The following is a 26715-nucleotide window of genomic DNA, read 5'->3' on the forward strand; positions in this document are numbered from 1 at the left end:
ACATATTTGGCTTAAAGACAATAATTGAATCTATGATAGGTGACAGCACAGTAGAATGGCTCTAAATGTTTAGTAGAAGAGTTGTTACTTGGTCATATATATTGCTATTTAGTTGATCAGAATGCAGATCAACATACAGAAGTGCAAAGAACAGACCTTCCATTTCAAAATTCCTCCTTTATACAATATACATCTAGTATGTATATATTTTCAAATCAAAGAGTCTGAGGCTGGTTGTTGCCAAAAACATTGTTATTGAAGTGTTTGTATGAGAAAGTTTATTATAGACCTGACAATTGATTCCATAGAATACTAAAGCACCATAAACATGAGTGTCTTGATTAATTTCATCTTCACCACCTTTATTATCATCTGTCAAAGATGGATGGATGGAATTATCTATCTAAGTAAGATATAGAAGGAAATTTGACATGATGCTTTGGGACTGAATATTACCACACATCTTCATGCATACCAGTAGATCAAGATGACAGAGAACCTTGTTGTAGAAATTCCTATGATTATTGTCTTCAAAGCAAAAAAATTTATAGACAGAATAAAGGTTAAGTAGTGCCACACAGGTAAAGAACTGCATGGGAGCACATCAAGAGACTCTGAAGTTCTATTCATTATAGACATTGACTTTGAACCTTTCCTTATCTAGTAAAGGAAGGTCCTCCAGCTTTTGTTAGGTTTATTATAAAAAATATCATCTTCATTCTACAAGTAGTCAGAAACATTATATTATTTATGAATATTTAGATAACTTTTAAAAGTCAGTCAATCTGAGAAGTAAGGAAGGAATTGAAACTACCTACCTTATATGATTTACTAAAGAAAACGTAAATTGTTGTGTATACAATAATTATAGTCATTTTTCCAGTTTTGATACTCAACATCCAATGCCTCATTGATCATGACAGGCTGATTTTTCCCATACTGAATAGTAACCACTACTAGCTCATGTTTCACAAGGAAATTATCTTCCTTTCATTGCAGAGGTGCTTAGTCCACCCATTTGTTCCAGCCAACATTACAATATCATGAAGCCATTTGAAATCTTTCAGTCATTGAAGAAGAGAAATGAAAACTGTGGAAAAATAGGCAAGAAATCAAAGAATTGTAGTAAGTCCTAAATGTAAGCAGAAAGTCAACTCAAGAACAGCTACTGTTACGACTTGGATGGTATCTGTTGGCGACGCTCAAACAGAGCGTGTGTCATCAACGGTCGAGGACGTCCTTGGGCTAGCCCAAGGTTAGGGGTCTTACTTGGCGAGGTTTCGGCAAGTAAGATTTGACGCCTATGTCCGAATCGGGTAGCTTACGTCAAGTGGATGCTAGACGATGAGCTGTATCTGCCAAGGCTTACGACACCCGAAGGTTAATCGTAAGATCGTCGTTAATTAGAAGGACGGAAGTCCGACTAGTTAACAGGGGCTTTGCTCGTCGACGAAGTCGATGAGTAAAGATCGAGACTATGGGCTTATCCGCGAAGAGCAGACAAGAAGATAGAATATAGACTGCTGGCTAGGCAGAAAGGATCACTCTGGTGAGAGTAGGAGGTCAAGAACCAAGTAGATTCAAGTTAGGGAATATGGTACATGGTAGCGAGTTTATATAGAGGACAGGATGCATATTAGTGGGTGATAACTCGTACTACCAAGTGAAGTAAACGATAAAGGGCATAACCATAAAAGGAAGGCACGTTCGGGGTGAGACACGGGTGAACCAGAACATGCTTGATAAGAAAGTGAGTCAAAGGTCAAAACGAGAAGTGAAACGCGCAGGGGCACAATCGTGCAACTGTGGATCTAAGTATAAGTAACATGTGCGACTGCGCACTGAGTCAGAGATCGAAAAAGGGAAGAGGGCAAAGGGGATGCATTGTGCATCATATCATAGGTTACCGTCCGGACGGTAAGGGTAAGGGGACTGTCCACAGGATCAGTCAGGTGGTGGAACGGAGCATGGGTATGCTTCGTCAGCGAACGGATCCAGCCAGATGTACTGGCTCTGCTGAAGCGACAGGTAGAGAGCGAAAGGGAATGCGAGGATGACAAGGATAACAAGGGTAAGGTTGGGGTAAGGGTATGATGCGAGGGCTGATACGAGGAGGATTAGGAGAAAAATGGTAGGGGCCCAAGCGTCTAGATGTTCTTGTAACAAAGTGGAAGCATTCTGCTGCAGACTTTTCGCAGGTTCTGCAGTTCCAGTTATGACATGGTTCAGCCCACAAGGATAACTCCGAATGTGCCAATGTCTTTCCTGATCCTGTCGCCTTTTCTGACCCCTTATTTCCAGTAAAGGTTGAGGAGGACAGTTGTTGCAATTTGGAGTAGGCAACCATACCAAGAGACGAGAGATAGGTGATTTTGAGACATCAGAATTCTTCAAGAGTGTCAAAGCAGAGAAATTTTGAGTTGACAGGCTTTGTCGAAATCAATGATTCAGGAATGGAGGGAGTAGTGGACGTCAACAAAGAATCCTGAGACATAGTGTTTATATCCTCACAACTCTGATTCTCTCCATGGCATGATGAAAGCAAGCACTTTAACCCAGAGGTTGGTTGTGATGCTCCAATCTCTGTAAGTTCTAACTTTGTGAATTGTGGTTGGCTGCAATAGAGTGATTTCAAATCCTTTGCTGAGAGTTTGCAACTGTTTTGGATTGATAGATGTGGAATAATGTCCTGACAAAACTTTTTTGAGGTCAACAGCTCAACCTTCGAGTAGTAATGTCCATTGGGACAGCAGGAAGCTGGGACACACAGGTGTTCCGGTGACCTGTCCTCGAAAGTATTTAGTGTCATCTGACCACTCTTCATAACAGTTGAGGGTGAGCTGCTCTCCCCTTCTTCTCAGCACATATTGATAGTCCTTAGGACATAACCAAGGGTAGAATTGACTTCGCTCAACTGAGAGCTTTTTCCTTTTCCCTCGAAGGACATACTCATGTTCATATCCAGACTCATCATCCTCTTCCTCTTGCATACAAGCTCGTTGTCATATGGATGATCTGGCAGATTGCTCTGCTTCAACATTTCTTTCCCCTGAAACATTCTGTGGTTCTCCATGAGAGGGGTTATATTGTTCTCCGGAGGAATTCTGTTCAAGGGAGGCTCAGTCAAGGAGTTCAAGGAAATGATTGAACCTGGGTTTGAAGTCAAGTTGGGAGAGAGAGTTAGATTCCAATATAGTGGACTTGAGTATTTGCTGAATTTCGAACAAGGTGTCTCCCTTTTGAATAGACCCGTTTTTGAACTCTCCGACAAGTCTGAGACATTGTTTGACAGAAGATGAGTCGAACTCAGGGGTGTGAGTGTGTTCCCCTGAGGGGTTAAACAATACAGTCCCAGAGATTGATTCAACATTTTGAGACATGAGAAAGAATTTTCAATGAATAAATATTTGCGCAAAATTTTGCTACTGAAACAAACAATTCAAGTGAGAAGAGAAATACCTAAGAAACCAGATGAGCAGCATACCTAGCAAGACAAATGATTCGAGTGAGAAGAGGTAAAGGTACCTTCCCACGAGTCTCGCTAGACATAGACCGCAGGCTCCACTAAAGGAGGTGGCCACGACCAAAGCATAAAGTGAATTAGTCATGCCATCTTAGAGATGTGCAGGGCATCAGCCATGAAAGGTGAAGGGACAGGCCCAAACCAAGATAAACTTCGGGAGGACCTGAAGGAGAGCTGCTGAGGAGCATGCTCGTCCAACTACCCTGGTGTAAATAAAATTAAACTCAATAAATATTTGCTGTGGATTAATTGGGTGTAATTTATTTTATACTAAGCTAATGGGTTGCAGGTTTTCCTTGTGTCATTGTGAATGATGCTGGTTGTTGGTAGCCATAACTGGTGTGTTTCTATTTCATGTGTCTGAACCTAGCCGTAGGTCTCACTTTTGCTCCTATCGCGGAGTATGGGCTTACGTAGCAGGTGACTCATTGTCAATAGAGGCCTGCCCTCTTTCTGACCTTTACCGTCACCTTGCTAGGTATGCTGGACAGTCAGAACTTAGTAGTGATGTGGAGGTTTGGTTCTGAACCATGGTTCAAACCAGACCTTTCATGGACTGGACCACAGTCCAGTTCAACGTTCAGAGTATAGGCTGAACTGGACCGATGGTCCAGTCCAGTGTTCAGCATTCCTTGAACGCATTGGACGTGTCCGAACGCGTCTGAACATTTCTAAACTGCTTCCATTTTAGGCTACTCACACATACAAGATGACATCACCTACACACGCAATACACTGAACATGACATGATTACTCACGACTTTTTTGCTTGGAATCCGATTTGCAAGGACCATGCCACACTGGCAAGGTCCATGAAGGTTTGTTTGCCTACCACTAACCCAAACATCACAAAGGAAGAACCTGGTAAGGTATGGAGACTTTGGTTAATTTGGTTGAGTGCTAATGTATTTGTTAACGGGTCGTTTTTTTTCTAGGGTAGCTACATGAATTGTTCGGCACTCATGAACTCGATGGAAGTTAAAATGGATCAAATTCGAGGTAAGCTCAACTCTCCAAGCTTTCCCCCTCACAACATGGCTGACCAGTGTGGTCTGGGTGCAGATGGTACTCTCCTCGACGCCAATCAAATCCAATGGTACAATGATCCCGACGATGATACTCCACTGCCTGTGCTTCCCGCTCAGGCATGCCGCTCGACTTGTATCCCACACCCTGCACCCAAGCTTGTTGACCCCAACAACACTGTCTTGTGCAAATGTAAGGCTAGCAGGTCAATGGTCATGAGTGAGGGCTCTGAGGAGGAAAGTGAAGGAGACCAGGATAACGGGGTAACTACAGATGAGTCTTGCCTTGCATTAATTTCACTTGGCCTTGCTTCACAGTAGTGTACCAGTACTCCTTACTACTAGCTATAGTACAATCGAGTATATTTACAATGTGTTAGATGTTCGAATGCTGAACCGGACGTGAACCGGACGCCATGAACGTGTTCATGGCGTCCGGTTCAGCGTTCACAAAATTTGTTGCTGAACCGGACCAAACCGGACTTCCGCAACACTAGAATTTAGTGTCAGGCCCTCTTTTTGACCTTTACTGTTACATTACTAGCGTATTTCGAGCACCCACCACTCCCTCCATCTTGGTATCTCTACTATAGCGGGCATACTTCGTCTTTTCATCTTGGTCTGGGGCTCTTGTACTTATCTGCGCTGATTTACTATTAGTCATCAATAATAGTCGGCTCCTCGGCACGAGGAGGAGCCGTTTTGACTATATTTGCTGTGGATTAATAGCAGATATGAATGCTCACTTTTTTAGTGAATTTTGTCGCATTTCCAAATTGAAATTCTCACTCATTTGACCAAATTTGGCGTCCACATCCATCACTGGACGCAGTGGTATGTACATTACTTTTCAATCGATTTGTGTTTACCCACTGTCTTCAGGACTTCCGCAGCGCCTATCCATGTCTCGATGACGGACTCACTGTTTATTATCCCTGACTTCAATGCTAATGACTACGCTAACGCCATTCTCGCTGGTGAGCCGTATCCACAGGTTCAAACGCAATACGCAAAGCCCCGAACGGGCACAACCTTAGAGTCGGCAAAGGAGGGTGTGTCAGTTGCAATATCTAAGCTAGACTTGAGCATTGAGGATGTAGGCAAGCAAATCAAAAGTCTGGTACGAAATTATATCGTTACATCGAGATGTTGATCACGCTTTGATTGCAGGTTACCGCCCATCACGAAAAACTCCTTCGCCGAGCAGCGGGCATCAATAATCTCTCTGGATCACTAACTTCAGTTCGACATGGCTTAGACGACGTTGATGCCTCCTTGGAGAAGTACGTGGCTACGTCCTTTTGTTACGTCGTCACTTACGTGTCCTAATCAGACTTCGCCAGAAAATTCGTGTTCCATACCAAACGTTGGAATCGAGTGCTATCAAACTTCAACGTACTCGTCAAGCGTCGCATGCGTTGCGACGTATTCTACGTTTCGTTGTGCTCTCCCGACGTCTAGAGATGCAGATGTCCGAGCTTGTCACGTTTGACAAGCTGGGCACTGCTGCGAACAAGAAAACACTTAACAATTCAGAAGGCGTGTCCGTGGATCCACAAGATGACAAGGAGCGCACTATTGCTAAGGCGGCATTGACAATTGCAGAGCTAGGTTTGCTAGTTCATTACTTCTCAAGTAGCTCTGAATTGTTCATTTGCATAAAGGCGACTTGTTGGATGGACCTGAGGATACTGGAGATACGCCAGGGAAAGACTCGTCAGAAATCGGCAATAGGATTTCTCCAACGATAGATTCACCGGTCCCCCTACGATTTGTGAAGGCGGCGGCAGCACATATACCATTTATCGAAGAAGCGCAATGCAAGGTCACGCGTGAGATGGAATCGATGATCATGACCGGTCTCTCTACTTTGGTTCGTTATTCTGCATTGCAGTGTAAATCATTAACATAAACTTTGATATTAAGGATCAATCATTGTTGGCATCCTCATTACAAACAGCGTACAACTTGCGCGTACTCCCGAAGCTCATACAAGGTTTATCCACAGACCTTTGTGACGCCGTTGAGGAACGCATACGAACTGCATTTGATCTCTCACGTATTTCCAAGGAGGTTGTTTCGAAGGGTATGTCGTACCCAGATTATTCTTTCTTTCCTGATATTCTTCTTATTCTCAAGAAAGCATACCTTCGTCACAAGGTCTCTTGTATAAGTCGCGTGTCCGAACAGAACCGACGAACATCACAGCACCACAATGGACGGCTGCGCTTTGGACCCGCCTTGATTCTCTTATCGAGGAAATGGCGGCATGCTGTATCAAGGTAGCAACTTGAGCTTATTCTACATTGAGTCGACCTATTACCAGTTGCCTTAGGTATATACCCTCGAGAAGGCCCTGAAAATGAAGAAGGATCCGATCACCCAAAGATTGTTTCTTGACAATGTAACGAAGGTGCGTTCCTTGTACATTAATGTTTCAAATCCGTGAATAAGTGCTTGAAGGTTCTGGAGAACAAACCTAGTTCTACATTCTGGACTTCGCTGGGACGCTCGCTCGAGAAGTATGCTCGTGATGCCGCCAAAGGTTTGTTTAAGTTATTCGTGCCATATACATCACCACTGAAGTATCATGAATAGGATCAACCTTCCTTCAACAAACTCTTAGCGCTGGTTACCCTAAGCTCTTACGTCTCTTCCATAATTTTTTCGCCAAGATTGCAGTACATACCGATACAGTCTACACGCAATCCCAGCAATCGTAGGTCTTCCCCTTCTCATGACATATAGCATCATACATCAATTTTCAGACCAGAAACTGTTCTCGTGCTCCGCGCTCTCTCTACGTTTGAGGCTCTCTACCTCTCTCGTTCAACAACCCGTTTGAATGAAGCCATTTCCCAGGCTTTCGCTGGTGGTTCTCGCACACCTCCAGGAGCTAACGAGGGAGTCGCAATTGCGCGGGCGGTAATGAATGAACTTGATTCTGCTAGGTTCGATCCTTTGTTGATGCTTGCGGTGGCGAGAAACGTTGGTGCGGCTCTCGATGGTGCGACGATGAGGGCTGAGAGCCTAGTGAGTTCTTTCGGCTCTGAATAGGTACTAAATCACTCATGCGTTGAAACTAGATCTCTTCAGATCGCTCAGCGTATACGCTTCTTGGGCCAATGGCAACTCCACAGCAAATTTTGAATGGTCAAGTTGCGACGTGCCTTTATTATTGCTGGACGAATTTGGAGAAGGTGGCTGAAGAACACACCGAGAGTGCTGCTGCGCTTGTGAAACCTGGTGTAAAAGTATTTATTTTTCTCGAATATGAAGAGTACCATGTCTTGAAGTCACTTCACTGCACAGAAACTGCACGTCACTTACGATGGCATCATTGACCCGCTCCTGACGGCGATACGAAGGGAGCTATCTTCCATCATCTCGAGGCTTCACAGGGTTGACCTGCAGAAGACCATGGACCCGATGGCAGGCATGGCAGGGTCCAAGCCTGTACATGAAAGACCTCGCTGATAAACTAAACTACGTCAAGACTCAAATTTTCACAAATTTTACGAGTGATACGACGCAGTTATGGTAACCTTTCTAGTCATCTGCTGTTAACCTGTCGCGCTAAATACAACACCCAGGGTGCTCTCTATCGTAAAATACGTCATCCGAATCTTTGTGCTGCACGCCAGTATCGCAAAACCGTTGGGGGAGAGCGGGAAGCTGCAGCTCACGACAGATATGACGGAGCTTGAATTTGCGTTGGGCGCGTTCCTTGGGTCCTCAAGCAAGCGTGGTCTTGAAGTAGCAGGGGAGGAGTACAAAATGCTCAGAGCCATGCGGTTTGTTCTATTCCTGATGCTAAGTGACGTGCGCTCACCCACTTATGATAGACCCCTCCTCTTCCTCGACACAGCTTCACTCGCAAGTCCAACGCACGCCGCGAACCTGCCTCCGCTCATAGTATTGCACCATATTCTCGTACGGTCCCCACTGCCGCTGCCGCATATAATGCATGGATGGCAGGAGGCAGAGTATGTGCGGTGGGTGGAAGAGCACAGGAAAGAGGATGCGTGGGCACTCATTGAGGCTGCGCTGGTTGGGAAGGAGGGAGACTTTGTAGAGCTTGCGAAGAAGGTGCTGAGGCAGGCGAGGGATGAGTGTGGCGAGAGTTGAAATGCTTATGACAGCGCTCAGCGCTTGCTCCCGTTTATTCATACCTGGACTGTGATACCAATATGCAGTGTCTTTCGTATTGAGAAACTAGATTTTTGTTATCAACTGCCAAGTCCCTGTTTGCGAGGGTTTCAATCACACTTGAGAATATTACGCCAAATTTGGTTCTCACCCTGTTTCTTTCCATGCAACGGCCAGGACCCGCCACGGTGATGATGCTGGACTGCATTACCGATGACGATGTGGGGCGGAAACTCCGTGTTGCGGGACGGTAAGTCCATCGTCTCCTCTTTGTTCTCTATCATTCACAGCATGCAAAAAACCTGCTCATATTCACTACAGGATGCTCACGTACGACCCTTCCACCGCCCTCGTGCTGCTCTCATTTTCGTCCCATGGACTTCTGGTAGACGTTTCTCTCGTGATCGATCCAGATGCGGTGTTTTCTACTGTAAAGTGGGGCGGAACACTTGATTCAAATGTAGACTGTAATTGGATGCACGAACGTAAAGCATGGGTGTGGGTTATGGGATGGTTGGAGAGGTCTGAGGTGGGTCGCGTTCAGTCACTTCACTGGCAGTGCGCGTTGCTTTAGCTGAACCGTATGACACTACATCGACGTGTCTATGGAAAAGGCTCCTGTTATCATAATACATGCTAATATATCGTAGCAGGACCTTCCAATACCAGAACCCCCACCCTACACATCACCACCAGATGTTGACCCGTCGATCGTGCTCAAGGCCCTGAACGTCACTTCTGCGCGTGATCTGGATGTTGTCGGGCTACGGACGGCGCTTGCGGTGATGGGAGAAGTACAACCTACGACGTATCCAGAATGAAGTATTGAAGGATCTACAGGCGCCAAGTTATGTCGCCGATGTCGTGATGTGAGTGAGTGATGATATATATGATGCTCCACTGCATGCTGATTTTCCATTTCGCAGCTATATTAAGCTGTCAACTCAGCGCTGGGCTATTGCAATATTTGCCCTGCGTGTCTGCCAAGGGGCGTATGTGCATATTCACTTGGTGGCCGTGTGGGCGTATACTCCCGTGGATTTGTGTGACGATTGAGTTGTTTTTTCGCATCGACAAAGCTTCCGAGATCAATGCGAAATATACTTACTGGACATACGCATGTGCATCACAACGTCAGAAGACTCAGAACGCACTTCTCGAGTACATGTACTAAATTGGATATACTTACTACTTACACCTATAAGTTATGTTATTGCCATAGGCTATCGTCATCCCTCACCCAACACTCATGTCGCGAAAAGTCGTTCTAGTAACTGGCTGTTCAAAAGGTGGGATTGGCTTCCATTTGTAAGTTCACTGCCTTAGTAAACTGTTTAATAATATCAATCTCGCTACTTCAACTTATGATAGATGTGAGCGTTTCGCCGAGCAGGGATGCACCGTATATGCCACATCTCGTAGGCTGGAGACAATGACCGACTTCAAGCATTCAGTAGAAAAGCGTGCCATGGATGTGACCAGCGATGACGATGTGAAGCTCGTCGTACAGTCTATTCTGGAAGAGCAGGGAAAAATCGACATCGTTGTGAATAATGCCGGTGTCCTGGCCATCGGTGCGTTAAAACATTTCAAGCCACAGTGAAACGGTTGTCATTTTCTTGCAGGACCGTTGCTTGATGTATCATTAGATCAGGCTAGAAAAGCTTTCGAGACCAACACGTTCTCGATCTTGCGGGTTGCACAGGCAGTCGCACCTTCCATGGTGGAACGCAAGCAAGGACTTATCGTCAATATTGGGTCAATTGTAGGAAACATGTGAGGACGATTCAATGATGCCATCTTTCAGCTGACCCCGTCTTAATAGCCCCACTCCATGGAATGGAATATACTGCGCAACTAAGGCAGCACTTCATGCGCTCAGCGATACTCTGGCTATGGAATGTAAACCCTTCGGCGTTAAAGTGCTTCTAGTGGTACCAGGCCGCATCCGGTCAAATATCAGTACCAACCAGGCAGCTGCACTCGAACTATCCCCCACATCCATCTACAAACCTTACTTCGACCGGGTGTACGAACGCTTGCATATCAGTCAAGGAAAAGGCTGCATGCCTACGGATGAATTTGCACGACGTGTAGTTGCAAAGGCGCTGAGTTCCAACCCTCCAACTTATATGTCACTTGGGGCCGACTCGCGTCTTTTCGCATTCTTCCACTGGCTCCCTCGCTGGCTTGTCTTCTGGATTTTGGGATCGAAGATGGTGTGGAGCAAGACCTGAGTCATCTACATAACTACCACATACTTTCTCTCGTCATGGACTGTTGCAGACGACCCAAATGGCTGGTGATGAAGGAACGTTCTGTACGAATATAATCTTTGCCTGGTATCCGCGACCCTGATAGCGCTCTTATCTGTCCCTCGTCGTATTAATCCCTACCCAAACCAAACTCTTCCTGCTATGATACAAATTGATACTAAGTTTTGGAACACGACATTTGTGGGCTGTGTCTGCACTCATTGTTGTGTATCGCGCACTTATTAAAGTTCGCTTCGGAGCGTCATACATACGTTGGCTCGTGAAGTTACGCGATACGGTCGCACACTGGATGAAATGCGACTCAGCATATTAAATGGAATTATGAAGAACGACAAAAGAAGGTAACAAAGCAGTGTTATAGAACGGAAAACATGGTATTTCAAACCAAAAAAAGAAAACTTGACTTGTTGGATGCAACACTGATCATGCAGTTTCGATCCAACGAGCGGTGGCAGCAATGCGAAAATTCATGGGTATAACAGTATGCCTGAAACACTTTCAGATACGATCGCCCCCGTGTAACTCGAGACTTACTCATAATGCTGTTGAACACCATCGCCTTCCATGATCAGTACGTCTCCCTGAGAAATTTCAGGTCTAGAACAACTGCACTTTTGTAAACACGACTTACGTGCCGGAGGATTAAAGTCAACACGTTTGATGATGATTGTTTTGGCTCCTTCGATGTGGCACGGGCACGAAAATGCATGAATGCCGCGGACCCTAGTGAAAGGGAGGCTACGACAGGACCTAGCCCGTGCTCGCTATCGCTGTGGAACTAAAGCACGTCAATACAAGACTACGAGGTAATTGCTTCACACGACTTACAGACATCTTTTGTTTTTCCATGTATGCAGCGCTGAGGATCTCGTTGAACGGTATGTCTTTTTGAAGAGCGAGACGAGATCTCTCTTTGATCAAGGCGAGGGCACCACACACGGATGATGGTGCCTTGTCGAAAGGCACGGTATTCCCTGTTCCACCAACATACTTTTTCGTCCTTGAGCATTGTGTCATTAAAGCAGACGTAGGATGTAATGACCTGGTATGGTTCGCCCGCTGCATATCAAAATGCTCAGGACGAGAATATATCGACAAAGAAAATATGCACCCACAATTTTGAGAAAAGTAATTAGTGAGGAAAGTTCCACGGACTGCAACACGGCTTGAGTGATCATTAGCACGATTCTTAAATCTTTATTGCGTACGTTTTTGCTGGATGGATTTTAGAAGGACCTCGTAAATAAAAGGAAGCCGCTCACAAGCCTGAGTGGGTATCTTCTAAGAAGCAACTCTCCCTCTTCAGCTTGCTCCTGATACTGTCGAAATATCTCATCTGCCTGTTTGTTCGCCAACGGAGTGCCCAATAAGAGATGGATCATTCCTCTGTACGACTTCGTCATTAAAATGATAGCGCAGCATAGTAGTGTGACCCTTACCTCCCATGAGGGAGAATGAATGTGAGGTGGTTTGTGAATCCTCCGCCATCGCCCAATTCGAATGGCTGTGGTCGACAAGCGATGATCCCTGCGAGAATCGCTGAAGGTGAGGAAGAAGTGCCAGTGAATGACAATAGCTCAGCAAACCTGATTGTTTTCCAACCTGCGAATGTAGAAAATCTGCCGGTGGTCGCTGGTGCCAAAACTCTTTTGCTGTCCGTAGTCTTCCGGGAACTTTGTGAATCGACTATGGGAAATGCCTCAAAGGAAGCCTGCACGATAAGAGGGGGCGATACATACATGACAATGAGAACATTCCCAATGTTCCCATTTGAAACTTCAAACTTGCGTCAGGATGGCATAGTGTATCTGTGAGGCTACGCTTACCGACTCGAAAGGCGCCCGCACTTTTCACAGTGCCAGCCCTTGCTAAATGCATACGATGTAGTAATGGAATCCATCGTTTCAATGAGCTTCGCAGGGCGAAGCTCTGGCAGATTGGTAAAGATTGTTTTAATTGGGCGTAAAAATGCGGCGTCATAGTCAAGGTGTTCCAGCTCTCGTCCCCCTATCCTCCAAAAGGAAGTACAAGAAGGGTTCAGACACGTCCATCCCTGTGAATAAACAACAGGACTCTTCTGAGAACATTTATTGCATGCCACATCGACAACGGCATTTGGCGGCGACGAATCTTGTCTAGGGGCAGATTGACAATCTGCTCAAGGTTGAGAGATATCGAATGCGAGAGTCTCAGTAACCCACCTCCCATGGGATCGGAAAGCATATCCACGTCATCGCTCTTGGATGATATCCACCACGGATTGCCCTGTCCTTCGCACCATTGGAAAGCGAACTTCCAGCGGACAACTTTTCCGCATCCATTGGATGCGGGTTGATACTCGGCTGCAGCGGAAGCTCAGCGACTCAGAAATGCGAATCAAATGTAAATGTGTCGTACCCCATGCATGAGATATCCAATATAATCCAAGGACAACATACGTGTAGCCCGAGGCACCAAGATCGTAAGGGAATAAAGCGTACTTATCGTCAGCTAGAAGAACCAAAGGCCGTTTGTCCGTGTAGCTTTTGAGTAGAGCACGGACGGATTTGTCTGTGGCTTCTTGATCCTGAGCCTGTTGAAACCGAGCAGCACCAACCCGGTAATCGAGAATGCTCTCAGCTTTACCGCCACTGTATAGCCACGAATTAGACAACATATGGGAGCGATGTGACATGGACTAACCCATGGGAAACAATTAATCTTCCCTCGCAATGAAATATATCACGGCTGACCTCACCCAGTTAGCGACATCTTGCCTTTGTGCTAAAGAACATACCTTGCGGGTGATCCACCCAGAAGATAGCCTTTGACGATATCCTTCAAAGAATAAACACCACTCTGGTAACTTCGAAAGTAGTCGAATGATTCACAGACTTCTTGGCGAGACTACGTGCCAGTTAAGGGTACTGTATGCTCACACAGCATTGTGCATACCTCAGCCCAAATTCGCGGCATTACCGTTACTGGTAAACGAGGTTTCTGCCGTTCAATCGTTGGCGCACTGACGTCGGTCACCTCCTTACAGCTCGACAGCGGGGGCAAAGCACCGTTAGTTGAAGGTGTATTAAATTCGTGCGCAATATCATCAACATCCGCGACATCATCTTGATCATCATCGCGAGCCCAGTCCTCCATATGCACCGAAACTGTCTGGGAGTGCATCAGCGAGGCATTCCTACCAATATCTGTCAGCAAACGATCGACGCCTTCCTGATCAAGGGCTTGTCTCGACGGTGGAGCATAGGAAATTTGTTGTTCATGTCTTGGTGGAATATACTTTGTGGCTACTTTGCGTGGCAAGGGGCGAAGAGACCGTTTAGATGGCAAAAGTACACCCGTAACCATCAATTCGGAAGATCGCGCTACGAAGTGATCTGAATCGTTAGACTGTAGGCCGCTATACTCCTGACCATGGTTTGGGGACAGGTCACCATTAGCGAGGACTTGTGTACCTTGTTCTGCATGGGTAGTGCTGTCAACATTGCTAAGCGAGCTACTGGCCGGTCCTGGGTGGATTTCACCTGGTGATTGACAGACGGGCGATACAGGTGGATCATCTAAACAATCCTCCTTGGGTAATGGCAGGGGAATCGGTAGGTCAATCGAAGAAAGGCCATCCGAACTGTCGAGCATGATTTTATCATTAGGAGTCTTATTGGACTCAGGTGCTTCAGGTGTGCGGGGATGCTCTTGTGGTGACTCGGTAACTGTAAAAGGTGTCGAGCTTGAACGCTTTTGGCCACTGCTGCGGTCGCGACCCCGACCCCGACCCCGACCTCGACCCCGACCTTGACCCCTACCCCTACCACGATTGCGACTGTTGTCATTGACTCCACGTCTAGGTGCCTTTGCGCTGTGCCCTCCACGGCCCGATCGTGCGCCTTGTGTGGCGCGAGTGTTCAGTAGTTCATGTTTCTTCTGGAAAAGGTACTCCGTTGAGTGGTTATTCGCTTGTAACAGACGATAAAATTCAAAGAAGATGGCCAGCATGTTTGGATCATTGGCAGAGTGTACTGTGGCGCCTGTCTCATCATTCTCCGGCGGAAATGCTAGACGGAGCCATGCTTGAGCTGCAGCAAGGGCTTGTTTCTAGTGAACGTCCGAGTTGTCAGTTATATTTGTACTGGTGCACATGACATACGTCGCGCCGCATATCTTCCACGAAGTTCTCGATAATGGCATTGCTTTCACGACGAGTCGAACGTTCGGCCTCGGAGTATAGAAAGCAGTAAGATAGCAGAGGTTCATAAGCAAGCAAAGACGTGTCATCCCAGGTAACTGGCAACTCCATGAGGCACGAGGTCTCGCGTTGCCTTCAGTAAGTCTGCTATGCCTGGTTTCTGATATATGCCTCGTAGAAGGGAATCCTTGAAATGGAAAGCGACGCGCATAGCTCCCCAGGGTCCAGGTGCCCTTACGCATTACGCGAGGTTCTAGCGAATGAAGCCACGGAAATATCCGGACTTTCAGGCGTGAAGAGCCGCAACTTGCACAGTGAAACTCAAAAGCGCGTAAAAGTAAGAATGTTATCAAGGTTGGAATAAGTAATACTCTAACGATACGGCCTACGACTGGAATCACGAATTTACTTCGACCCCAAAGCATGTTGCAGGGCCTCATACACATCAGCCTCTATCCGTGCTTCCATTTTGTCCTCCTCAGATCCGTTCCCTGCAGCGACCTTCAAAGCCTCCTGTAGGTTTGCACGAACAGCCTGAGAGGACAAATTTAGAGTACGATGACGCGTATGAGAATGGAACTTTACCTCGGAGGAGAATGACTCCAGGGGCGCAGCCTCGACGACGTTAATGGTGAGTTTGTTACCGGGGTGTACAGTTGCAAAGCCACCGGATGCTAGCACTGTGCATCAATATCATTTGTAAAATAATATCAAATTTTCAACACACCAAACCACTTCTTGGAAGCGTTTCCTGACTCAATGACCTCGATCAGACCAGGACGCAGAGCCTCGATGGAGGGAACATGGTTTGCCAGGATACCCATGTCACCGGTTGCAGCGGCAACATTCACCTGGACAACATCTGTGGAGGTGAAGATAGCCTTCGCAATGTTCTTAATTCCGAGTAAATGGGAGAGTTACAGCGGAACGCACCTGGTGAGGAAGAACAAGGGAAAGGCTAATTTTGTCAGCTACTTCAGCGTATCCTCGTCGCTGCTGTGCGAGCGTTGATGGGACACGTCGGGCGGCAGAGGAGAGCAGACGCAAAGCAGACATGGTCAAAATATTTTATGGACGTGACCGAACGATGGAGTGAGGAACGATACGTTCTTTGGTCGGATAAAGCCGCTTCACGGGCACGTGGGCTTGTGTCACATGATTTCTGTTCTCCCTGTCTTTCGCTCAAGTCTTTTGTTCAGGTTATCAATCTTGTTCTATATTATCACGCTGCAACCAGAATATAACTCAGGCCTCCTTGTTACCTCTCTGCTGGCATTCACGGTCTCCAAGGCACCATAACATGATCAGCATGTCCGCACAAGCCACCGTCATGACGTCGTCGTCCTTATGATCATACCCGTGTTAGCATTCCAGCAGAACACCCCATCATGATCTGTCGCACTCATAACATGCTGACCATGCGTGCTTTTCTTGCACTCGTGCCCCAAATCTGAAAGGGCCTGCATATAATTTGAACCAAGTCCATTCGGGATTCATGCTGATGGGACGTTCTGCTGTGGTGTAGTTCATGACGACCGTGGAATGAAATTTCAAAATGGCCATCGCACAATTCCAATGTGTAACGATGGTATCCATCTGCTTGCCCCATTCACCAGCTCGTTGATCCCACAGCTATTGTACTCCGTCTTGCGACAGAACTTCTCAGCTCCGGTGAATCTTTCCTCCACGAGAGATAGCAGCATGATTGTGTACAAGCAACGAACCAGAAGCCATGACGATGAAGACAACAAAGAGAAGAACGGGAAAACAGGGGGTGAAAAAATTCATGCTGATAAAGACTGTTGTGGTTGATTGGGCGGTAAGAGCTGCCATGGTCGGGATTAAACCCTCTTCTAGGGTACAGGATTTGTACACAAGTAATCTATCTACAATTCTCAATAGAAACGATGCAGATCGTCATGTGTCAGGGACTGTTAGGTTTGGAATGGTAGCCGTTGGTGGGCGTGTAATCCTTTGGTAACAACTCTGGTACGCGTCGCACGCCACGCTCACTGTTATAAAAAGAGTTGAGGATCTTATAATATATCCACCATGTAAATCACTTACATCTCATCCACAGCAATCATGAGGTCGTAATTTATTTCCTGGCTCACAACAGAGTCGCGATTGTAACTTGGGTGAGAGCGCACGAAATTACGAATCCAAGTCGCCGGTGTCTGTAAAGAGCCTAAAACTGATGTAAGCACACATCTGAAAAGAAAAGTAAATGTTATCTGTGCCTATTGCGCGTCTGCGGACAAGGTCGAGGTATCTATCTATTTGCAGCTTGTCTCCCTCATCAACGTCTAAGGTGTCGATGTAAGTTTCGACGACGCCAAGCAGGCCAGGGAACTTAGATCCCTGCGAAAATATCAGCTTTTGACGATTGCAGGCAAAGAATACATAACTACCTTCCCAACAAAAATCTCTTCTACAGTCATCTCTTCATACTCCTCTTCAATTGGTCCATCTGCCACATGCGACGGTCGAGGAACAGGGGGGAAACAATTACGAAGTAGTTTCTCCTTCGCTGGAGCACCTTCCACAGGCGAGGATGATCCAGAGCATGAAGGTGGGCTAATGGTGAGAGTGGAATGCCCTGGAGGAAGAACGTCCTTCCGGAAATAAAACTTTCCAGAACGAGCTGCATCTCTCCTCTGCGCGCGGGCCATGTTCTCGTCAACCTACTACAACATCAGTCAAATAGCATAGGCGAGAGATATTTGATTGAACCTTGGAAATAGGGATATAGAAGTTAAGGTTGAATGCTAGAATGGCGCGGGAAAGGAGGACAATGAAGACAGCAAATGCAGCGTTCTCAAAGTCTGTCATTTGCACCTCCATGCTACGAAACTCTACACGCCAGCCGATGGGAGAGTTTGGTGGGGGCGGTTTGAATCTAAGAGTCTGCCAGTTCGTGGATTGAATGTTCTGCCAAGACGTTCAGAGCAACAAAAAAAGGTAGGACGAAGGGTGACATCACCTCAAAGTGGTCACTGCTAGTAGTGTCATCTTGATTGATGGTTTCAGAGAAAATGACGAGAGGATCTCGAATGAATAAATGCGCCATGTGTTTGGAAAGCATTTCATCTATGCCTGAGTCCAAAAGAGTCAGTCGTAATAAAGTCACAAAGATCCCCATACTCACCGTGATTACGAAGACGTTGAAAGATACCTTTATTATAGGGAACATATGCGTCGTTGTATTCGGGTTTGTTGGTCCAATCATTTGCGATATAGAGGTCAACGCTGTCGTAACGAGACTTGGGAATGATGGAGTTGTCTTTCGAAGGCTAGGATACTCGTTTCATAAACCTTACTAATGAACTGAAATGACACTAACCTTCAAACCACGTTCTTCTGGTGTACGATCATCGACGCTGCCAGCGATGACATTCCAACGGCAGTCTACATCAGCTAGGTAACCTCTCCAAGCGGGACTAGCTGCTGTCAAGGCAAGCTGCAAAACGTCTTGATCTACTCAAGGGTTGCCTCGCTAGATCACCAACGTACCATGATTGGTCCAACGGGGACAAGAGCATCATACATGCGCCTTGCTTCATCTACATTGCAACTCTGAAAAGTGAGTTGCAAACAGCAACATCCCATTCCGAAGCCCATTGCGTCCATGTAAATATGATCGATCAATGCCGCGCCGTTCTTCGCCTCTGCTCACCGATAGATTAAATCTGATTCAGTAAATGGTATAGGGTTGCACTAACCCGGATCTTCTGGGTATATCGAACGTTGCCATGGTATAGTGGGGTCGACAAATGGTCGAGGTGTTTTTTCATCGATGAATATGGGAAGGTTGATTGCGACCTTGGAGCCCCGTCTACTACGGATATTGGAAGTCAGAGTACTAAACAAATTGGATAAGTTCTGCGTCCATGTACAGTCAAAATAGCCAGGCACTGACGGGAAACGCGCGTGAGGATTGGTGATCTCCTCCGGCAGGAAGAGGCTATGACTGGATTTGGCATCATCTGACGAGAAGTGTGGTTCGGTAAAGACGCCACGCGTTCCCAGGCGAGGGAAAGATGTGAAGGTGAATGGGATTTCGTTTGCTTTCAGGTGCTTTTTTGCAAGCGTACGTCTTATTAATAACAAGGTTCAATACCACACAGAATATCCGCGGGTGCGACATTACCTGTAGTGCATATTTATCTCGACGGAAAGCAGGTCCGGAATAGAGCCCGTGTATGGAGAGCCGGGAGTTGACTCCAGCATGTATCTTCCGTACTCCGGGTGGAAAGTTGGAACAGTCATACTGAGGAACAATTCTATTACGGCGTTTCGCCTGAGGATCCGATTACTCACAGGGCGGGTGTATCGTCGTCGGTGAGGTTGCCTACAACCTGACTAAGCTTTGCAAGGATCTCTGTCTGACGCAGAGAAAGCTTTGCATTTTTCTCTTCGTTGTCAAAGGTAACAACCATGTATTCAACCTTTTATCATATATGTAAGCGAATAAAACTGGGGCTGGGAGTATTTACCTCGTCTCCCCACAGCAACTCATCGCCACATCTGTCCTTGACTCGATCCCAAGTATGGAGGAACTGCGTGATACCATGCTCTCGAACGTGGTCCGCAAACTGCTTTGCTTCATCCCATGTTAAGGGTGTTCCAAGGTACAGGAGGCCCATGACGTATCGCGGGCACAAGATTGTGCTGCAAAGCTGGTTCCAAGCTTGCGTGATATATAGGATGCTCCGGGTCCAAATACAATCCCGGATAGATTTGACCGGGAGGGTCGCAATTATCGTACCTTACCAATTAGATCACATGCATATTATTTGTCAGGATACTTATTAATTATCGTGTAATCGTTATCTAGCCCATCACGCCTTCTAGTACCACCTTGAGCGCCAAGCGCAGACCTGACAAGTAACAACGACCATCTCATGGACTTAATCCTTTTGTCCTCCGACCGTCCTTTAAAGCGGACAGATAGACACCCACACCTCACGTGTACATTATCGTGTGAAGCATGTCATTCTGGTCAAAAAAATCATCTAACCGCAGCGCTCCAAAATTGGATGATCGCACTGCTCGACTAGCCAGGTTACAGGGAAATGCTGTTTAGCTGTTTCCTCCATTGGTTGTCCACTTCAGCACAATCTTCAGCGCAAGCAGAACGTGTCTCAGCGCTCGAGTCCAGGCCTCTTCCTGACTGAACTGAAGTTTTACAGACGCTTCCCCTATCTTATCTTTGACAATTCTGCCCCCCCAAGGATCAGTATGCGTGGGATGAATATAGAAGGCGTTCACGTACTGATGGGGGAATTCAACGCTAGGATCCTGGGACTTGACGAAATCTATGAGTTGCTTCAAGCATTCTAGGAATGCTACCATAGCAAAATCAAATCGACGGTTATGTAACAGGCGACCGAGGTGGAGATCCCCTGACCCGTACAGTTCGTATGTCGCTTTGTCTCCCACAGTTCTCTCAATGCGCGAGAATGATCCCATTGGAATCAAACGGTAACTGTAAACGATCCTTAGTATGTATAGACGGCGATATTGAGTTCTGACTTGCTTCTCGAATGTGTAATCCAGCTTCCGCGCAATCGTATATAGCAATAGAAGGGTCTGACCCCATGCTGCATTAATTTCAGGCCACTCAACCTGCACGTTGTCAGAAGTCGGGTCATCATGAGAAAGGCTAACGTACTGGGACTCCGGGAACCCGCCCAAGCCTGAGGCCATTGATTGTTCCAAAGACGCCATCGTGACCAATGCAAAAAGCGTCATTGTAAACGTTTGTGCGTTCGAGCTTCTCGAGCGTGGCATAATCTGCAGCATACGCAGCACGCAGTGACGCTAAACGCGAGGCTTGTTCAGCCAAGACTAGGAGGTGCTCATTGTGTGATCGCCAAAATCTGCAACGGAGATTAATATGCGGTCAAATCCCAATTACCAACTTACTCAGCCTCCTCCTCTTCCAGTACTTTTTCCTCCGTCTCCAACAACTTGAGTTCCTCATCAAGCTGCTCCCTCTCCCTATCAGCAAGGCGCAATTGTTCAATGGCAGCCCGTTCTTCGGATTTTAGTCTTTCAATCTTTTTCTCTGCATCCTGTCTACTGAGATCCAAGCTCTCCCGTTCTCTTTCCTTCCGAACCTCCTTCTCGAATGCGATATAACCGTCACGCTCTTTCTTTGTCTCATCAAGCTGCCTTTGAAGTGATGTAAGAAGAATTTGAGTGCATTCCGCGCACAAAGGGTGATCAATGTCAGACCGCGTAGAAAGTACATTAAAAAGCCTCATAGTGGAACGCAGGTGGTGTGAGATAGGCGTTGGATTTGAATGGTCCAGCTCAGGTTGCTGGTGTGCAGGTAGTGGAGGAGTGTTATTGGCTAAGAATTTTTTTTGGTTACCGAGAGCAGCCTTCTTAGGCATTGCAGCTCCTGGAACTGGAGAAGGTATACTGCGTATCATGCTATCCTGCAGGAGCACAAATGACTCATTAGGTGCTGGAAAGTTGTGCTGGGGTTGTTTCCCCCGAGCTCGAGTAGAAAGGGGTGGTGATACCCTCGAGTTGTCTGAGGGTGTAGCCTGTTGCCATGCTGCTTTGCTTGCAGATGGGGATGGAAGTTGAGCTATTTTCTCTGCCTCCGAGTCTGCTGCATAGCGCGCACGCGAAGCTGGCACAGAAGGCAAAGAGGCTACAATCATGTCATACGCAGAGGGTGCGAGATCTACCAGTGATGCGTCAAGCTAATGCTCATCAGTCAGGCCTCTCGTTTCAATAAATGATAAACTGTCACCTGGAGTGGCTCTTTACATTGTTGGCACACGTAGCTCATCGTGATGGTGGATCGGTTCTAAGTAAAGTGATCGATTCTAGTGGTCTGTGACAGTCCGGGAAAGCTCCAGGTATTAATGAAAGCCCAAGGAGCATATGATTTATCAGTGACAAGTTGAAGGAAGCGCAAACTTGCTGAAGGTGTGGCTGGTGTCAAGCTGGTGTAATGTGCTGAAGTGTATGGACTTGTTGGGCTGACGCATTACATAATATTAATTTCGTGTGTCAATTCAAGTTGCAGGTCTTGCACAGATCAATCGTACAAACTATCGTGCTCACTGCTAAGGTTCCACATGAATTTCACCTACAGAAATTACGCCCTCGAACCAGCTGCGGTAGTCAGTTCCATGAAAAAACACGTTGTAAATGACGAAGAAAAAAGTTATGTCAAACACACGTCTTCACCTCATCTGATGTCTTCACGAATGATGAAGGTGGAAATTCCTGATGCCGTAGTCATTTTATCTTACCAGACGTTCGTCAGGAGTCGATCTCGTGGCATTTTCTTCTTCTACTCAGACTGCTCCACAACATGTAGAAGGACAAAATTTTATTCTCAGGCAGGTAGAATTTAGTTATGTTCCGTGTCACACTGATCATATCCGAAGGTGATGCGACTCCTCATGTCAGTGCCCGTGTTTGATGCCCGTTCGCTGGGTCACTAGCGGTGCCTCTGCCGCGTCAACGTACGCGTGTTTTACGCGCTGCACGCATCTTCCAAAGATACGCTAGCGTGATGTACTGTGAGTAAGAAGTACTTAAGCTATCGTTCCCTGCTACATCTTGTCCATAGTTTGGTTCCTCCGCATCGTCAATTCTTTAAGAGGTGGGTGACCTCCTCATTTTAGAGGGTACTCACCTCCTAATAACTTGTGCCTAGATGGCTTCTCACGTGTTCGCTCTGTTGATTGGTATCGACGATTACAAATCCGGAAGAATTTGGAACCTCGAAGCGTGCGCTCACGATGCGCAGCGCATGAAACAATGGCTCACGCAAGACCTCCAAGTACCCAAGGAAAACATTGCGCTTCTTCTCAACCAAGATGCCACCAAACGTCGTATTGAAGATACGTTTATGAGTCATCTCGTAAACAATCCTGCCATTTCAAAAGGCGACGCGTTGATTGTATATTTTGCTGGTCATGGAAGCACCTTGCGCGCACCACCAGACTGGTGCGAGGGCAAGCTTGGTAGCGTCCAGGTTCTGTGTCCATACGACCACGATACGAAAGGACCTGAAGGACGTGTAGCAGGCATATCTGACCGCTCGCTTTTTGCGATGCTAGCAGAGCTCAGCCTCGTCAAGGGTGATAACATCACCGTCATTCTCGACTGCTGTTTTCCGAAGGCACAGCTTGGCTCAAGTACTAGAGACCGCCGATTCGTCCGCTATACGCCCACCTTAAAAGCCATTCCCGAAGACTTATTCTCGGGCTTGTGGCCAGGAGCCGTCGCGCGGAGCTTTAGAGGAGAATTTGGCTTCTTCCAGGATGACTGCCAGAGTCACGTCCTCTTTGCCGCCTGCCGGCCAGGCGAGAAGGCATTGGAATGGAAGGAGGGAGGGAAATTCACCTCAGAGCTTCTAACCATGAAAGACGCACTCCCTCTTCATCAGATGAAGTATTCTGATTTGGCAGAGCATCTTGCAAAAGGTTTAAGTCACATTCAGCAGCACCCAGTCTGCGTTGGCCAACGCAAGAACCGAGTTTTCTTGAATGGTGTCCCTTTCGTTGCCGATGCCTCCCTTGTTCCCGTCAACGGCGAAAAGGATCGCCTGCGTCTGGAAATGGGGGCCATGCATGGCGTTGTTGAGGGCACAGAATTCAGCCTTCACGAGCATAATCGCTTTGGCTCTATCAATCCGTCACTTGACAGCTTCCGCGTGTATGAAGTTCACCCTACGTGGTCACTTGCCAGGCGCAAGAGCATGAGCAAACCTGGGGGTCGTGGTTCATGGGCACGCATTACTCGATGGAACAGCCGCACTCCTTTCCGAGTTTATGTCAAGAGAACGTGCTCTTATCTTCTCAGACGCCTCTTCGTTCGCAACAAGAATTCAGAAGCTGAACTGGACGGCATTCCTGTGAAGGAAGAAGGGTTGAATATTGTGGAAGTTGAGACTTCTTCTAAGGCAGACATGTCGGTTGGCGTTCACACACGAGACGTACGGGTCCAAAATCTTGATCACCTCGTTCCTCCCACTGCCCACCCACTGATACGCATAGAGAAAGATAGGTCCAGATCTGGCGTCATCCTCAGCGAAGCCGCACGCTTCCACATGCACCTTCACAGAACCAATCCCGCCAAGCCGTTCCACGAATCACTGGGCATGGAAATCTTTCGGGTCGACCCTCACACTCAGCGACGGGTTGGCCCAAACCTGTTGGTTGATGGAACAGCTGCAATATCACATAGTGAGGGTGCACGCTACGCCGTAGTCCTCCACAACCACTCAGATACAGATCTCTGGCCGTATTTGGCATATATGGACTCCAATGGAGTTGATATTCAGTTACTCTATCACCCTCAGCCATCGTACCCTATACCCCCATTGCGGAAGCGCAGCAATCTTGACATAGGCTGCACGGGTAGTGGTATCGCTCCTCTGAATTTCCCTTTCCCTGTCGACCAGCAGCAAGAATCTGCTTTCTTAAAGCTCTTCGTCTCTACCTCGTACACCTCGATGGGTTTATTAGAGCAGAGCTCTTCGGCGTATAGCCGATCGCCCACACCCGTCCCGCCTCCTACACCCATGGTGGAATCCAAAGATCAACCGCAAAACTGGGACACTGCACTCGTGTATGTCATTATGAGAAGAGCGAGGGCAAAGAGCTGAGTATGAACCGTAACCCTTTCATTGTCGATCATGGATGGAAAAGTTATCGGAGTGCGCTTCAAGTTGGTATGCAGTATTTAGGTCGTTTATTGATTTTTATAGTGATACAGCTATCTATGGTTTCATGTAGTGGTGAATAAGGAATTTTTGATGAAGGGACAAAGCTGAATGCTAGCGCTGAGCAGCCGATTACTTACGGTGAAGACGCGTGGAATCGTTGTACACATCAGCGTTTATGTTCTCTTGCTGCAGTATAGAGCAGGGTAGTCATAATCTGACGGTGGAATCTGCACTGGGTGACCGGGTCACGGTGGGATTCGACTGCAATTAAGTGCGCGGGAGAACAAGATGAATGCGAAGTACATTTGCAGGGTTCAAGTTTTTGGGGGAGGACGCAATGCGAAACATAGGAAGAGCCAAGCGAGAGTCCGTGAAAGGAGAAGAAATGGAAATAGCTGGTAAAATTGACTTGATGTGTGTTAGACTTCAGTAATCGAGTTGAATACGTTGAACCGGAGCAAAATCGATCCAAAAAGCGAACGATGGCCCCCCTAAAAGCGAGGGTGCACAGTAGGCTGTAATGCATCGTACGGTCGCTCGCTGCATTCCAACACGTTTTTATAGTACTAGTCTGTGAGCGCGCGACTGATTCCCTAAGTGCATACAGGACACACCTGATTCGAAGAAACTGGTCATCATCGAGTGCAAAGCGGGCTGGGATGCAGATGAAGTCCGTAAACTGTTGGACTGGATACTTCTCCATAAAGACGGCGCCGAGAACTGCTAGCCAAAATCCGATGTGAAATTGAGCCAAGTTCCGCGTGCTACGTGATGAACATCAGTGAGAGTAATGTGCATTAGAGTGCTGAAAATGATTGCACTTCACGAGTTGCACTGTGTACAAAGAAGAATGACGTCTGGACCGAAAAGTTTGAAGTTTGAACCTTCATTCTCCTCCTCAACTACAACGAGGTGTATTGGAATATGGTTATGAGGATAGAAGGCTACAGCATCGGGAATACCGTGATATTTGCCATCACTGGCCAATGATTGGCACCTGATTTGATTTGTTGCTCTGCTTGGCGAGTCTAGCTAGACACCATTGGCATAAACCCCGCAGAACGCCAAGCCAAGCCAATTCTATCATCAGGTCGCCAGTATTATTGATCAATGGTACCTGGTAGATCTACCTGGGGAGTGTGTTAGCATTCTGAAGTAGATCGGCTCTCAACAGGGTGGGAAATGCAAGTCCCCGAACGCATCAATTACATACCTGGGCAGCACTCCAGCCACTACCCCCGCAACGTAACCGTAACAACTCGAATTCTGCTTCGAAGCCCGGCAACATACATCAATTTGGCTTCGTGTCCTACCATGTCACTGCTCGGCTCGGCCCGGTCGGGCGAACTTCGGTTCGGACCAGAATGTATCCGAACCGGACCGTGGGTTCGGTCCGAGGTTCGGGGTTCGGACCCTTTCGAACCGACTGAGATATTTTTACTTCTGTATATGATCCTCGATGTCCTTATTGTTACTAATAATACTTTGATTTGATCTTCTGGTGACTTGAACGAGCATGGCCATTGTCAGTCCTGGCTACATTGATCTCAGGACAATGAATAGTGACTTTTACTTGACAACTGAAACACTCAATGTATATCCATTGAACACATCCAACTGTCTCATTGATCTCCTCAATATTACGGCATCCAGCTCCTTTGAGCATTAATTAACTGTACCAGTAATTGCATGGCAACAGTATGTTCAAGGTGTGTCATTTTTTGATATCATGTTATAAATTTCTGTATAAATGAGGTACTCTAGGTTACACATTCACCCTTCCTGCTGTGAGCATGTCATGCACACTTGGATCTGATGGTCAACTCAAAGACACTAGTACCATTGACTGGTACAACAAT

At 46.9% G+C, this 26715-nt stretch overlaps 9 protein-coding genes across 9 annotated transcripts; 4 read left to right on the forward strand and 5 right to left on the reverse strand.

The window, feature by feature from the left end:
* Nucleotides 1-2507: 2507 nt before the first annotated feature.
* Nucleotides 2508-2714, reverse strand: EDB93DRAFT_1081942 (uncharacterized protein; the record flags this gene model as incomplete). Its single annotated transcript, XM_041445660.1, has 1 exon — nt 2508-2714. A coding segment is annotated over one exon (207 nt), but the record flags the coding sequence as incomplete, so codon positions are not given.
* A 2662-nt stretch (nt 2715-5376) lies between these two features.
* EDB93DRAFT_1327209 (Golgi transport complex subunit 5-domain-containing protein) lies at nt 5377-8798 on the forward strand. The gene is made up of 15 exons (XM_041455078.1): nt 5377-5668; nt 5719-5831; nt 5882-6159; nt 6213-6421; nt 6475-6634; nt 6688-6830; nt 6884-6961; nt 7012-7093; nt 7147-7267; nt 7317-7581; nt 7635-7802; nt 7861-8004; nt 8045-8088; nt 8142-8342; nt 8394-8798. The coding sequence occupies exons 1-15, from the start codon at nt 5459-5461 to the stop codon at nt 8674-8676; spliced, it is 2499 nt and encodes an 832-aa protein (XP_041309549.1). The 5' UTR covers nt 5377-5458; the 3' UTR covers nt 8677-8798.
* EDB93DRAFT_1134175 (uncharacterized protein) lies at nt 8799-9915 on the forward strand. The gene is made up of 4 exons (XM_041449063.1): nt 8799-8947; nt 9019-9226; nt 9348-9566; nt 9624-9915. The coding sequence occupies exons 1-3, from the start codon at nt 8862-8864 to the stop codon at nt 9516-9518; spliced, it is 465 nt and encodes a 154-aa protein (XP_041309550.1). The 5' UTR covers nt 8799-8861; the 3' UTR covers nt 9519-9566; nt 9624-9915.
* Nucleotides 9663-11249, forward strand: EDB93DRAFT_209715 (uncharacterized protein). The gene is made up of 4 exons (XM_041455715.1): nt 9663-10005; nt 10069-10271; nt 10323-10473; nt 10523-11249. Exons 1-4 carry the CDS (start codon nt 9947-9949, stop codon nt 10932-10934), a joined length of 825 nt encoding a protein of 274 aa, XP_041309551.1. The 5' UTR covers nt 9663-9946; the 3' UTR covers nt 10935-11249.
* A 60-nt stretch (nt 11250-11309) lies between these two features.
* EDB93DRAFT_209556 (uncharacterized protein) lies at nt 11310-15434 on the reverse strand. Its single transcript, XM_041455714.1, has 18 exons — nt 15115-15434; nt 13908-15062; nt 13750-13859; nt 13656-13700; nt 13371-13603; nt 13175-13315; nt 12800-13127; nt 12713-12749; nt 12560-12659; nt 12413-12500; nt 12236-12359; nt 12182-12188; nt 12089-12127; nt 12016-12032; nt 11802-11963; nt 11605-11751; nt 11508-11554; nt 11310-11460 (listed from the first exon to the last, which is right to left on the reverse strand). The coding sequence occupies exons 1-18, from the start codon at nt 15262-15264 to the stop codon at nt 11397-11399; spliced, it is 2994 nt and encodes a 997-aa protein (XP_041309552.1). The 5' UTR covers nt 15265-15434; the 3' UTR covers nt 11310-11396.
* On the reverse strand, nt 15426-16302 carry EDB93DRAFT_1134183 (F1 complex, delta/epsilon subunit of ATPase). The gene is made up of 4 exons (XM_041449064.1): nt 16087-16302; nt 15881-16034; nt 15739-15827; nt 15426-15687 (listed from the first exon to the last, which is right to left on the reverse strand). Exons 1-4 carry the CDS (start codon nt 16207-16209, stop codon nt 15559-15561), a joined length of 495 nt encoding a protein of 164 aa, XP_041309553.1. The 5' UTR covers nt 16210-16302; the 3' UTR covers nt 15426-15558.
* Nucleotides 16303-17077: 775 nt separating this feature from the next.
* On the reverse strand, nt 17078-19799 carry EDB93DRAFT_1081866 (glutamate-cysteine ligase-domain-containing protein; the record flags this gene model as incomplete). Its single annotated transcript, XM_041445656.1, is given in 14 exon segments — nt 17078-17165; nt 17221-17341; nt 17361-17514; nt 17565-17837; nt 17887-18084; nt 18137-18249; nt 18302-18446; nt 18497-18613; nt 18667-18824; nt 18876-19015; nt 19073-19249; nt 19304-19423; nt 19474-19601; nt 19650-19799. 14 exon segments carry the CDS (start codon nt 19797-19799, stop codon nt 17078-17080), a joined length of 2082 nt encoding a protein of 693 aa, XP_041309554.1.
* Nucleotides 19800-19919: 120 nt separating this feature from the next.
* EDB93DRAFT_1134188 (APG6-domain-containing protein) lies at nt 19920-22146 on the reverse strand. The gene is made up of 7 exons (XM_041449065.1): nt 21923-22146; nt 21082-21872; nt 20828-21035; nt 20693-20781; nt 20429-20641; nt 20203-20374; nt 19920-20151 (listed from the first exon to the last, which is right to left on the reverse strand). The coding sequence occupies exons 1-6, from the start codon at nt 21959-21961 to the stop codon at nt 20236-20238; spliced, it is 1479 nt and encodes a 492-aa protein (XP_041309555.1). The 5' UTR covers nt 21962-22146; the 3' UTR covers nt 19920-20151; nt 20203-20235.
* Nucleotides 22147-22668: 522 nt separating this feature from the next.
* On the forward strand, nt 22669-24909 carry EDB93DRAFT_210167 (caspase domain-containing protein). Its single transcript, XM_041455717.1, has 2 exons — nt 22669-22703; nt 22754-24909. Exon 2 carries the CDS (start codon nt 22841-22843, stop codon nt 24794-24796), a length of 1956 nt encoding a protein of 651 aa, XP_041309556.1. The 5' UTR covers nt 22669-22703; nt 22754-22840; the 3' UTR covers nt 24797-24909.
* Nucleotides 24910-26715: the final 1806 nt, after the last annotated feature.

Source organism: Suillus bovinus (assembly GCF_016758785.1).
Source record: "Suillus bovinus strain UH-Sbo-P2 chromosome Unknown EDB93scaffold_15, whole genome shotgun sequence".
Classification (NCBI taxonomy): domain Eukaryota; kingdom Fungi; phylum Basidiomycota; class Agaricomycetes; order Boletales; family Suillaceae; genus Suillus; species Suillus bovinus.